We start from the raw sequence: 13,670 nt of genomic DNA, 5'->3' as shown, positions 1-13,670 counted from the left end.
CCCCTCCATTGTCATGTGACCCATGGCGGCCTCCACTATGGCTTCACAACCCCCCCCTCCGTGCGCATGCGCTTCAGCCAGCCCAGGAGGCGCTCAGCTCCCCGAGTTTAGCAATAACAGGCGGTGGCCGCAGCCCGGCACCTTCTCACCACCCCTCCCATCCGCTCGGAGTGGTTCGGTCCGGAGCCGGCCGGGCGAGTCCAAGTCGGAGGGAGCGACCCAACCGTCTAAGCCCGAGTGGTGCGGTCCTGAGCTGAGGGCGGCACCAAGTGAGGGGCCCCCGGGGGGAGGGCGGAGCTGCCGGCGGCCAGCGGAGCAGGGAGAAGCTCGAAGATGGCGTCGGCCGGCCCCGAGTCTGGGGGCAGCAGCAGCAGCAGCGCCGGCGTCGCGGGTAAGGGGGGCCCGGAGAGGGGGTGTAACCTCCCCAGAGGGGCGGGGGAAGGGGGGAGGAGGGACCCGCTGTGTGGACACCTGGGCGGGGCGCTGGGGGGCCCAGGCAGCTGGGCGGGAGCTGAGCCCCCCCCCCCCCGCGTGGCTCTGCTCCCAGAGCCGGGGGGGGCCGAGGTGTGACCCGCCGCCTCCCCTTTCCTGGGCCGGGGTCGCAAACGCTTGTGGGGCTCTGGCTGGGGACGCCCAAGGGTCTGGTGCTGAGGGCAGGTGCTGGGTGATGCTCTGTGCTGGGGGGGGGTGTAGCCTGGGTGTGTGCAGAGACCCCTCCTCGGGGTGCCCTGGGACCCTGCAGACGGAGTGTAAATTGTCATCAGGCTTGTTTTAGGAAGAGGCTCCCTCCCCTGGGAAGCCAAGGCAAAGAGTCCCGTCTCCTGCCTCAGTTTACCAGGGTGGGAAGGTGTTTGTCACTGTTAAAACAGAAGAATATAATCAGGTTTCTTCTCTTTATTAACTCCAGCTGAACCAGAAATGGTGTTGACAGGAGCTGGAAGGAGCTCTGAATGCCATTGCTAAACCTGGTGATGGAGGCGAATAATAACAAAAATGGGATTGTGGCAGCTAGTCACCCCTGGGAGAGAAAGGGGCAGATACTTAGCACTTATGCACATCTTCAGAGCACTTCACAGACACTAATTCTTGCAGTATCGCTGGGTGGGGTGTTACTGAACGCCATTCTCTTTTTTACAGGAATTGGGTTGGGTCTCCTAACAACAGGCCAAACCAAACACCTCTCTATAGCCTGTGGCTGTAGTGCAAGTTAATTTTTTAAAACGGCCTTTAGTTTACTTTCCAAACAATCACTCAAACCCTTGTGATCTGTTGACATATGTATCCTTCGTTTAGCATTTACTGCACAGGCTTTATAACCTTTCCACCCTCTCCTCTTCCCCATCGCTTATGGATTTGTCTGCACTAAACTACTTTGGGAAATCTCCCACAGTGGAAGCAATGGTGGAAGCTCTAGGGTAGGCAGGGCACTAACATCTTTGTCATCTAGAGCTGTTCTAAGCGGCATTAACAAAGCAATAAAAATGCTGTCTACACTAGTGCTCCTACTGTTGCTGCCACTTTACCAAAAAAAGAGTCTAAGGGTATGGCTTCACTAGCAATGTTAAAGTGGTGCCGCGGCAGTGCTTTACCGTGGCTGTGTGGTCACTGCACCAGCACTGTAATAGCTACTCCCCTCATAGGGGTGCTTTTATTACAGTGCTGTGGCACAGTCTACACTGCCACTTTACATCGCTGAAACTTGCAGCGCTGAAGGGGGTATTATTTCACTCCCCTGAGCAAGAAAGTTGCAGTGCTGTAAAGTGGCAGTGTAGACAGGCACAGCCTTTGGGACCAGTGATGGCCATTAAGCCTCTGACTGTCCTGTAGTGTGGATTTTAAGATTTTCTGTTCTTTGACTAATTAGCAAGCGCTGGCTTAGACCAGTAATTGTTCCCTCTGTTTCAAATGACAGTTGCTTTATCTTGTGATCTTATTGCTGTGCCACAGGAGGATGCAAACTCAGGTCCTGAATTCAGCAAGCCTTGCCTCAAGGGTTTAAGGGTATCTTGGTTCTCTCTCCAACAAACACCTGCAGGCACCTCAGGAGCTGCATTGTCAGGCTCCAGGGGAAGCACAGTACAGCCTTCCTTAGGCAGAATAAGCATAGTAGTTGGATATTAAAAATGGTTTGTTAATTTGGACGTGGGAGAGTGTGCTCCTTCCCTTCCTCCCCACAATACAACTAAAACTACTTAAAGACTTGGCGTGGTTATTAGGGGGCTAGCCACATTCCCCAGAGTGGCAATGCTGCTGTTTACCCTCTGGCTTCTCTTTGCATACGTAAAGGGGATGACTGTTTCTGAAACTTGTACCACCCTTTCCTCCTTAAAATCCAGTCATGCGGAGTTTCCTCCACCCTCTCTGCAGGACATGGAGATGTTCCCTCCTTGTTTGTTTTTTAACTGTGTATGGAAACACCCAAGAGGATCACATCTTGTTGCTTTCACTTTGAAGTGTGAGAACAGTGCCAAAAGTAGCAGTGTGAGACTTCAGATGCTTGGTTTTCATTGTAACCTTGAGTTTGGGCCCCTCTTTCAAATTTCCAAAGAAATATAGCTTCAAATCTAACCTAATTTTGAGAGTGGAGGTAGAATTTTTCTGACAGATTTGAAGTTAATTGCACAGGGAGGTTCTGAATTATGGTAAATGCCACAGCTGCTGCCTTCAGAGCTGGGCTGTCAAGGCAGAACAGAAGTAAGTATGGCAGTCTTGCAATCCCCCCCCCCCCCCAACAGCTTTGGGATCCCCCCATGATCTACTTTTAAGTCGGGAGCCCATACAATTGCAGCACCATGAAATTTCAGATATAAACATCTGAAATCATGAAATTGACTGATTTTTAAGATCCAGCTGCCATGAAATTGACCAAAGTGGACCATGAATTTGGAAGGACCCTAACTATTGGAGTCCTAAGCCTCAATTTTAAAAAGTCTCTTGCCCTTTTCCTCACAGAGCTAAACTTCAAAACCCAGGGTGGATTGATTTAAATCACCAAGTGGAAAAGCTCAATTTAACTTATAAATGTTAAGGAAGTTTTTCCATTTGGTTATTTTCTTAAGAAAGGTAACAACTAAAACATGCTGCTTTGCAACTAAGTAGAGTCTTTACACTGGATTTGGTACATCTTTTTGCTACCTAGGAAGGTATGCTATAAAGTTATGCATTTATTTAAGCAGTCATATATAGTTTGATATTTTCAGATTTCTATTAATTTTACATTTTTAACTTTTTAGGAGAAGGTGAATGACATACTGCTTATTTACTAGATCGGTGTTTCCCAAACTTGGGATGCCGCTTGTGTAGGGAAAGCCCCTGACGGGCCGGGCTGGTTTGCGTACCTGCTGCGTCCGCTGGTTCGGCCGATCGTGGCTCCCACTGGCTGCTGTGATTCGCTGCTCCAAGCTAATGGGAGCTGCTGGAAGCGGCGCGGGCCGAGGGATGTGCTGGCCGCTGCTTCCCTCCTCCCCCATTAGCCTGCAGCAGCGAACTGCAGGCAGTGGGAGCCACGATCAGCAGGACCTGCGGATGTGGCAGTTAAACCAGCCTGGCCCACCAGCGGCTTTTCCTACACGAGTGGTGTCCCAAGTTTGGGAAACACTGCTCTAGATAATTAACTTTTTGCTCGTGGCTTGTGTCAAGCAGCATTAGGATGGTAATTGGAATTTAATTAAACACACACAACAACATATCAAATTTATTTTTATTTAAACAAGCCCTTAACACAGCACTTGATCTGTTGTGCCATATTTGTTAAGTTTGACCTCCAACGTTAGATGTTTTTGCCCTGATTCTTTCTTTCTATTAAAAAAAGCAGTCTTTAACTCAAAAGTTTTGACAGGGGCTCATGGATTCGACATATATATTTTAGATAAATGTTTTAAGAGATTATAGATTTTTGCCTTAACATGTATTAAATTCAGATTCATATTTAAAATATAACAATGTTTTTCTTTTATTTAAATTATAAAATCTGATTATTTTTTTTTGTCCCCCCAAAATTGATTTGTATCTACCCTGTCAACATCTAAAATGATCTGTAGTGGGCAGTCAGCAATGTGAACATAAAACGGCCATTCTGGGTCAGACCAAAGGTCCATCTAGCCCAGTATCCTGTCTTCCGACAGTGGCCAATGCCAGATGCCCCAGAGGGAATGAACAGAAGAAGGAATCCTCCAGTGATCCATTCCCTGCTTCTGAATGCTCTTGTAAATCGCACACTGTTGTCTCACCCTGATCTAAACTTGCACTTTCGCTACCATTACTGGAGCTACAATGGTGGGAAACAGAAGAAAAACCTAGCGCAGAAAAACTTCATGAGCTTATGTTTGCAATACACGTATTGGCATTGGCCAAATTGCCTTGTCCTTTAAGATAGAGAGGAGAGATGATGATACCGGGTGATTTAAAAGAACAAAGTAGCGTGTTTGCTTTTCTAAGCAAAATACAAACAGGTTTGTCAAGCTGGAAGTTTCTTCTTTGGAAGATTCTTTAGAAAGAAGCGCATGAAAATACAGGAAAAGTTTTATCGTCTGTCGTGGAGGAATGAGGGGTACCGGTTAGTCAAAAATTCCCGTTAACTGAGAGTTTTTATACTTACCAATAGAGGGAGGGAGTTTGGGTGCGGGGGGGTGGAGGGTGCAGGGCGTGGACTCTGGGAGGGAGTATGGGTGTGGGAGGGGGCTCGCGGCAGGGCGTCGGGGTGCAGGAGAGGTTTCAGGGTGCTGGATCTGGGCAGTGCTCACCTAGGGTAGCTCCCCGCAAGCGGCGACATGTCCCTGCTGCTCCTAGATGGAGGTGTGGCCAGGAGGCGCTGTGTGCTGCCTCTTCCCACAGGCACTATCCCTGCAGCTCCCATTGGCCGTGGTTCCCAGCCAGTGAGAGCTGTGGAGCCAGCATGTGGGGCGGGGGCAATGCATGCAGCCCCCCACCATTCCTCCGCCTAAAAGCGGGAGGGACATGTCACCACTTCTAGGGAGCCACGTGGAGCCAGGTAGGGAGCCTGCCAGTCCTGTGCCAACCACACTTTTAATGGAGATATCAGAAATGTTGGTTTCTAGAGCTTTACAGTTGGTAAAGTGCTGGATAACACAGCTTTTACTGTACGATGGTTTGTGGGGGTTGGTGATAAACCATAGCACCATTTCCTGGGTTTCTTAAACTTGAGCCCCCTTTTGGAAAACACAGCCTTTAATGCTGGCATGTGTTGTTAAAGGGCAACCCAGGTTTACTATTTTAAGACATATTTATAAATAATGCTTATGTTTTCTCAAAAAAAAACAAAACAAAAAAAAAACTTCCTCTTCCATGCCACTCCAGCTAGTCCCTCACTGCACACACCCCTGGAAAATGGGCTTTGAAGCCTTTTATTTCTAGGTGACTGGTTCAATTACAACCCAGATTAGTAGGGACTGAAAGTTGTTACTGCTTTGTCTGTATGGTTGTCTTTGTCCAGATCACACTAGACAGGCATCTACCCGCTACCGTTGACAGTTTCAGCAATAGCGGCCAAGGACTAAGCTTTTTCCTCTTACCCTTAGTGTTTCTTGCCACATGAAAATCCAGAATAAAGTAGGGTGGGAATTTAAAGTGGATTATTATCTGTTTCTGATTAACCCTGTATATGAACACTCTTATTCCAGAATAAGCATGCCTTCTCTGAATTAGTCTAATCATGTGGACTAAGCTAATTTGGAATAAGGCACACTTCTTTTGGAATAAAGGCTTGTCTGCACATAAACCACGATAGTGACACAGCTGTGCTGTGTAGCGCTTCAGTTAAGATGCTGCCTATGCCAATGAGAAGGGTTCTTTTGCTGGCATAGGTAATCCACCTCCCTGAGAGGCAGTAGCTAGGTTGACAGAAGAATTCTCCTATGCATGTGGCGCTGTCTACACCAGGGTTAGGTCAATTTAACTGTGTCGCTCAGGGCTGTGGATTTTTCACACTCCCGAGCAGCACAGTTATACTGACCTAATTTCATAGGGTAGATGAGCCGGAGTGGAATGAATGGGAGTAGCTCCCTGCATAGATGAGCCCTTTCATGTGAACCCCTCCAGCTCAGGACCAAAGCACATTGACACTTCTGCTTGTGCAGTATCTCTTTGGTGATGCAGAGCTTCATTCTAGGGCTGTCAGTTTCACTTTTGACAGACTAGATCCAATGAAAACCAGAAAATGTGACACAGATATTGAAGGTAGTTCTTGGTCTTTGTTGATTACTTTGTAATATCACAATTATAACACCATTATATATGTTATTAACGGTGTTTTATAATCCCCACTTACTCTCCCTTGTTCTAAGAGCCATAGCTCTCAGGAGACAGAATGGCATTTTGGATGTAGCCTAAATTCTGTTCTGCTGGAAAATGACAATTTGCCTCTCCAAAGTGGGTGGGTGGGGGGGGGGGGACGGACGGACATGGCCTGAACACATGACAAGGGACCGGTGAGTACCCCCTGATTTCTAATCCCAACTCCCTCCATGGCTTTGGTTGAGTCACTTAACCTGACAGCTCTGTGAAGTAAATGTGCAAGTGTTGTGAGGGTTAGTTAATGTTTAGCCCATAAAATAGTCCAGAAACTGTTCCTGTCAGAGTGGTCGTGCTTTCAGAAGCGCTGAACTGTCTTCTGCAGATACTGAAGTCTGTAACTGTGTGTCGAGGAGCCAAGAAACGTAACCTTTCCATGGGAGATGGAATGTGATCTTTTCTCCTTTTAGGAACAATACACTTACATTACTTTCACATCAAGCCTTTGTAATTAAATAGCTTTTTGTTGCGCACTTTCTAGTTGACTCTTACCAGGATTTAATTGTACTGTTTCATACTTACATAATGCTCTTCATCTTCAAAACATTATAATCCTTATTACCAAACAGTCTCCAAACTCAGCCTCCTGCCTGCTTAGTGGTATTCCTACTTTACAGATGGGGAAACTGAGGCAGAGAGGTATTGGCGAATCACTTCACTACAGGGGAGTGTGTGTAAGAGTCAAAAGAACAGCCACACTGGGTCAAACCAAAGGTAGTCCAGTATCTTGTCTTCCGACAGTGGCCAATTCCAGGTGACCCAGAGGGAATGAACAGAACAGGCAATCATTAAGTGATCCAGTCCCAGCTTCTGGCAAACAGAGGTTAAGGACTCTATCCTGGCTAATAGCCACTGATGGACCTATCCTCCATGAATTTATCTTGTTCTTTTTTTGAACCCTTTTATAGTCTTGACCTTCACAGCATCAGCCAGGATCAGAAGTCAGTGGCTTTTAGCTCCCTGTCCGTTGGGACAGTACTCTCGCCTTTGTCTGTCTTCAGTCACAAAGGCTGTCTGCTCCACATCTGTGAACCATTCATTGATGTCTCTTGTCTGTCCTTCACTTGCTCCCCACAATGCCACGTGCATAAATCTTGTATTTATTTGGCAAGTCATGATATGGGATGTTGGAGTTGCATAATTCTGACTAACATCCGATTTTCCCACTTCACTGCAGAATGATCTTAACTTCTATCTTGAGCACAGCCAAAGCCAGCAACAAATGCATTGTACAACCCCCAAAAAAGAACAGGGGTACTTGTGGCACCTTAGAGACTAACAAATTTATTTGAGCAAAGTTTGCAGTGCCGGTTTACTGGTGGTAGAAAACATGAATCATCCACTCTAGCTGTTCATGAAACCGTAGCTGCTGAAATCAGCAAGGGAGCAAGGGCTTGTGGTGTTGAGGGAAATAGCGAACTGTCCGTCAGGAAGTCCTTTTTAATGTGGGGTGTTCTCACGGAACTAGAAACAGTTTTATTTGCCACTATAAATGCACTAGAGGACAATGATCTTTTCTAAGCATTGCTCCTGGGCCAGTGATCAGAAAAAAGAAAGATCTGTTAGGTTTCTATAGAACACCCACCCCTGATCAGGGCTGTACCAAGGTGGGGCAGCTTCCCAGGGCGCAAAGCTGCGGGGGTGGAAAAGTGAGAGAGGTCATGTGGGGTTACACCCCCCCCCCCCCGATTTCTGCCTTCCATTTAGCATAGTAGCTTTCAAACTGTCAGGTGCACCTCCCTATGGGGGCTTGTCCTACAGTTTGAAAACCGTAGCCTCCTGCCAGGAGCCAGCAGATTGGAAGCTGCTCGAGCCCAAGCTCTTTGCACTGTAGAAGCCAGGGCACTGGCTGGCTGCCCAGCAGCCCTCCCTCTCTCTCTCTCTGCATGGCCAGGTGCTCCCCAGGCAGGGCAGGCTCAGTGGGCAAGGGGCCTCGCCAACCGGCACCGGACTCTTGAGGGAGAGGCAAGAGCCTATCGGTGCACATCTTGGAGCTGTGCCATGTGCCCTGGCTGGGGAGTACCCAGCCATGCAGAGGTGGTGCAGCTAGAGGAGCAGGGCAAGGAGGGCAGCACCCCGGCTCCCGCAGTCGGAGAGCCGGGGCCTAAGTGAGTTAGGCAGTTCCCATCAGCATCTGATCCACCAGCAGGCGACAGTTTTCAAACTGGAGTGTGCCTTTTGAAAACCTTTGTGCTAATTTGAAGGCAGAAATCGGGTGGGGGGATGTGATCCTGTGTCCTTCTGCCGTGCCCACGTTGCCTTTAGTGGGTGCAAATATGCTTGTTTGCCCCATGTGCAAAAATGCCTAGTTACAGCTCTGGACCTGATCCTAAACCCAATCAAATCAGTGCAAAGACTCCTATTGACCTTAGTGGGTTTTGGTTCAGGACCCAAAATAGTTAGTTGCCGTTAAGTATCTCTGTTACTGGGTTGCTATTGTAACTGTCTCCAACAGTGTGTTTATAATTCCCGTGTTCCAGTAGGTTTACAATGCTCACTTACTAACATAAGCATGGAACTTCACCCACAAACCTTAAGGAGATGGGGAGAGAAGTTTGAAAACCTGTTGGGTTTTTTCCCTGCACCCCAACTTGCCAAATCTCTGTGCAATAATGGAGTAAAAGTCCACAGAGCTTACTATGTTTCCTTCTATTTCTGGATGTCTTGATGTCTGAGATTAACTCTCTATATTAGGTATTTATAAAGTGCCTGTTGCTGTAGTATATAACCCCTCAGGAATAGTTTATTCCTGTCCTGTAAAGCAACAGGAGGAGCTTGCCATGAAAACATGGTGCAAAATGTTTAGAGTTTTCCTGTGGCCTATCCCCCAAGAAACTTTGATGGGCTCACCGTGAGCCTAATCATTGTCAGTAGCATCCCAGTAACTTCAGAAATATCCTGTCTCATGCTCTGCTCCATTAGTTCATAGTACAAGTGAAATAGAGAAGAAGCTGTGCACTAATCCGAGGCAACAAAAAGTCATTCATGCATGTGTTAATTCTGCTGACTGCTAGCAAATTAGCTCAGTGGTTTTGAGCATTGCCCTGCTAAACCTTGGGTTGTGAGTTCAATCCTTGAAGGGGCCATTTAGGGAATGGGGTAAAAATCTGTCTGGGGATTGGTCCTCTTTTGAGCAGGAGGTTGGACTAGATTAATTCCTGAGATCCTTCCAACCCTAATATTCTATGGAATTGTGGTAGCAAGAATGAGTAGTTCATGAAGAAATTTAGCAAGTCTTAATCCAGAGGTTCTTTAACAGCAAATGTAAATAAAAAACATTTAGGAATGCTCTTAACATAAGTTGTTGGATAGATCTATTGGTTTATTCATGGGCATACGGTGGAGGGCTTCCGAGAGCTCGGCCAGAGTGAGAGGCAGCTCTAGCCGGTCCCAGTCACCAGCGCTGACCACCAGGAGTCCGTCCCAGAGCACTCTGCAAGCATCAGGATTGGTCAGATCCAGGAAGAACAGGCTTACGTAGAAGGCCCTGGTCCTCCCGCATATCTCCTCTTGATCTTTGGGGAGTGTTGGGGGGGGGTGCCATCCTCTGCCAGAAGGCAGGTGACATGCTTCTTGGCTCCTCCTCTCTTTCTCCAGGGCATGGAAGAAGCGGGGGAGACGGTGCAGAGAACTTCAAAATGCCACCCACTGCTTGGCCTTCCAGCCAAGATCAAGTGTTTATATATCCTCTTTCAGAGGACTGTATTCTGCCCTGGCGGAGGGTGGGCTGAATGATCTAACAGATCTTCCCTCTCCAACTGCTATGATCAATGTTGTTTTGACTTTTTGTTCAAGCCAGGCTCCTTGAGTGTCCATAAGAGCCTTTTGCCAAAAGCAAATGAAATATTTAGATGCTCGTCTTCTAGAGCTGCAAAAGAGTTTTGTTGTGAGTGAACTCAACAGGGTGAGGGTGTCTTGTTAAGAACTCAGCTTTTTTTTTTTTTTTGCACAGTTTGAGAGGTGTCCTCTTTCTTATCTTACAGAAATTATATTCGGTCTTGATAAAATTTGTTCCTGTATCTTTAGCCACAAAAAAGTTTCCCATTTCTTTAAGGGTTGAAGTTTCAATTTGCTTTCTTTTGCTTTGTTCTTCCTCATATAGATTTCAGCTTTTTGTGCTGCTCAGTGTCATCTCAAAGAGGTAGACAAGTTGCATATCTGCTTCAGAAGCATGGGTTTTCTTCCTGTCCGTAACTAGCAGCAAACAGCCCACCTTACATAACTGTCTTGGCTTTTAAGAAGTGATACAGAATCAAGCCTTTTGTAGGCTTAGTTGATGGGTGCTATAACTTTGCTCAGTGGAAGCTGCTATTTTAATTTAAATGGCTTTTTTAAAAAAAAAATGCATGTTATATGAAAGTATGAACTACTGCCTGACATCTATGCTGTGTGTTTGCCAAGATTATTCTAGTTAGGTTCATTTTATGTTTTCATACCTGCTTGACATGCCTTTCTGAAAACATCTCAACTGTCTTCCGTCTGCAGAACCTTTGAAAGCCATCCTAAATAGAAAAGAGGTGGTTGCTTTGTTTTTTTTTTATGTCCTTCTCCAGTTGTCTGCTGGCGGGGTTGAGATGGAACCTGAAATTGGGAGAGGAAATGGAGATATGTCTTCTTTCCTCACAAGAGCTTCTAGCTGCTTCAATGCATGCTTGTTTGATGTGGCCCTGGCGCTTAGCTAGTAAGATGCTTCATACCCTGAAGAGTGTAGCTCTTGATGATATGTTTGGATGTGGTAATGTTTTCGCTTTTATTTTTATCTAAAACATGAGATGCAACTGAAATTTGTTAGAACCGCTCCATAAATATAGACACTGGTGGCTATGAATCCTGCCCACCCCAAATTAGCACTGGATGAATGAGTGAGGGGAGAATTTGACCTGAATTTCTGTGTTGCATACTCCTTTCAGAGCAGTTTGCGGACTGTTTAACCAAAACAGCACCACAATAGCTTCAGTATGGCTTTTAATCTGATATTTATTTGATGTGCTGTAAGAAATATACTACTTATGGTGGGCTTGTACTATTTTCAGCTAGGTTCTATTTGCTTCTCCTGATTCAGCTTCCAATAAATAACTCCATGGACCATCTGAATTCTCCTTGGGGATTGATTGTGTGATGTTAAAAGATACAAACATATGATGATCCATCTTTTTTCCTTTTTTTTTTTTGAGGAGTTGGGGGCATAGGTAATGTCTAAGTTATCTAATCCCCTCAAAAGAGAGGCCAGGCATGAAAGTTAAACCACAAAGAGTATCAAAATAGTTACTGGAACTCTTTAGTCAATCACCTGCTTGATTTTAATTAAACACTTGAGATAGATCTGCTTAAATTCATGAGTGTTTTTTGAAAAAGAGATCCATATTTTTAAACCTAACTCATTTTCAGAAACGCCCAGGCACAAGCGAAGCTTTAACTAAAGGTTCAGTTTTGTAGAAAATGTGCTCATTGAGTTGGCTAATGCTGTTGCTCGTCCTTCATTTCGCCACATGCTGCAGAAGAAATAGTCATTTAAATAAAGAGAATAATAACTCTGACTTCCTTGCATGGAAAGTCTTTCCTGGCTCTGTGTATGATGCCTCCCTCTGGCCAAAACCAGTAACACTTTTAACTGATTTCAGAGTAGCAGCCGTGTTAGTCTGTATCACAAAAAGAACAGCAGTACTTGTGGCACCTTGGAGACTAACACATTTATTTCAGCATAAGCTTTTGTGGGCTAAAACCCACTTCATTGGATGCATAGAATGGAACACACAGAAGATATTTATACATACAGAGAACATGAAAAGGTGAATTAATATGCAAATTAGATACGCATACCAACTGGAAGAGTCCAATCAATTGAGATGAGCTATCAGCAGGAGGAAAAAAAAACCTTCCAAGTGATGATCGATATGACCCGTAGAAGGTGTGAGGAGAACTTAAGATAGGGAAATAGATTCAATTAGTGTAATGACCCAACCATTCCCAGTCTCTGTTTAAACCTAAGTTAATTGTATCTAATTTGCATATTGATTCGAGTTCAGCAGTCTCTCTTTGTAGTCTGTGTTTGAAGTTTTTTTTGTTGCAAAATTGCCACCTTCAAGTATGTCACTGAGTGGTTAGAGAGGTTGAAGTGTTTTCCCAGTAGTTTTTGAATGTTATGATTCCGGATGTCAGATTTGTCTCCATTTATTCTTTTCATAGAGACTGCCCAGTTTGGCCAGTGTACATGGCAGAGGGGCATTGCTGGCACATGATGGCATATATCACGTTGGTAGATGTGCAGGTGAACGAGCCCCTGATGGCGTGGCTGATGTGATTAGGTCCTATGATGGTGTCACTTAAATAGATATGTGGACAGAGTTGGCAACAGGCTTCGTAGCAAGGATAGGTTCCTGGGTTACTGTTTTTGTAGTGCAGTGTGCAGTTGCTGGTGAGTATTTGCTTCAAGTTCGGGGGCTGTCTGTAAGTGAGGACTGGCCTGTCTCCCAAGATCTGTGAGAGTGAGGGATCATCTTTCAGGATAGGTTGTAGATCTTTGATGCACTGCAGAGGTTTTAGTTGGGGGCTGTAGGTGATGGCTAGTGGGGTTCTGTTGTTTTCTTTGTTGGACCTGTCCTGTAGTAGGTGGCTTCTTGGGTACTCTTCTGGCTCTGTCAGAAGCTTATGCGTTTGCAGGCAACTCCCAACATTTACAGTAATTGCACACGCCTGTTTACATTCATCTCCCCTTTACCTAGGAGACCAGACTCCTGCTGCATGTTCATTCTAGTGCTCAAGTGTAATTAGCCATCTTTCTTGTGGACCAAAGGAAATAACCTATTGTCCAATCTCATAGACTTTAAGGCCAGAAGGGACCGTCATGATCATCTAGTCTGACGACCTGCACATCACAGCGCACAGACCCTCACCTACCCATTCCTGCAATAGGCCTGTAACCTCTGGCTGAATTACTAAAGTCCTCAAATCTTGATTTAAAAACTTCAAGTTACAAACAATCCACCATTTACTCTAGTTCAAACCAGCAAGTGACCCCACACCACACTGCAGAGAAGCAAAAAAACACCAGGGTCTTTGCCAATCTGTCCTGGGGGGAAATTCCTTCTCAACCCCAAATAGGGTGTTCAGTTAGACCATGAGCATGAGAGAGAGCCTCTCTAGCCAGACACTTGAGAGAGAGAACAGGAGGACTTGTGGCACCTTAGAGACCAACATTTATTTGAGCATAAGTTTTTGTGGGCTACAGCTCACTTCTTCGGAGCTCACAAAAGCTTATGCTCAAATAAATTTGTTAGTCTCTAAGGTGCCACAAGTACTCCTGTTCTTTTTGCGAATATAGACTAACACGGCTGCTACTCTGACACCTGGGAAAGAATCTC

At 45.7% G+C, this 13,670-nt stretch overlaps 1 protein-coding gene across 1 annotated transcript in view; it reads left to right on the top strand.

The window, feature by feature from the left end:
- Positions 1-110: 110 nt before the first annotated feature.
- Positions 111-13,670, top strand: part of LOC115639534 (26S proteasome non-ATPase regulatory subunit 4) — a 69,011-nt gene continuing 55,451 nt past the window's right edge. Inside the window, exon 1 of the mRNA XM_030542427.1 lies at positions 111-391. Coding sequence (XP_030398287.1) covers positions 334-391 — 58 coding nt within the window. The 5' untranslated portion in view covers positions 111-333. The remainder of the gene's footprint in view (positions 392-13,670) is intronic.

Source organism: Gopherus evgoodei, chromosome 24, assembly GCF_007399415.2.
Source record: "Gopherus evgoodei ecotype Sinaloan lineage chromosome 24, rGopEvg1_v1.p, whole genome shotgun sequence".
NCBI lineage: Eukaryota > Metazoa > Chordata > Testudines > Testudinidae > Gopherus > Gopherus evgoodei.
This window is presented reverse-complemented; position numbering and strand designations above follow the sequence as displayed.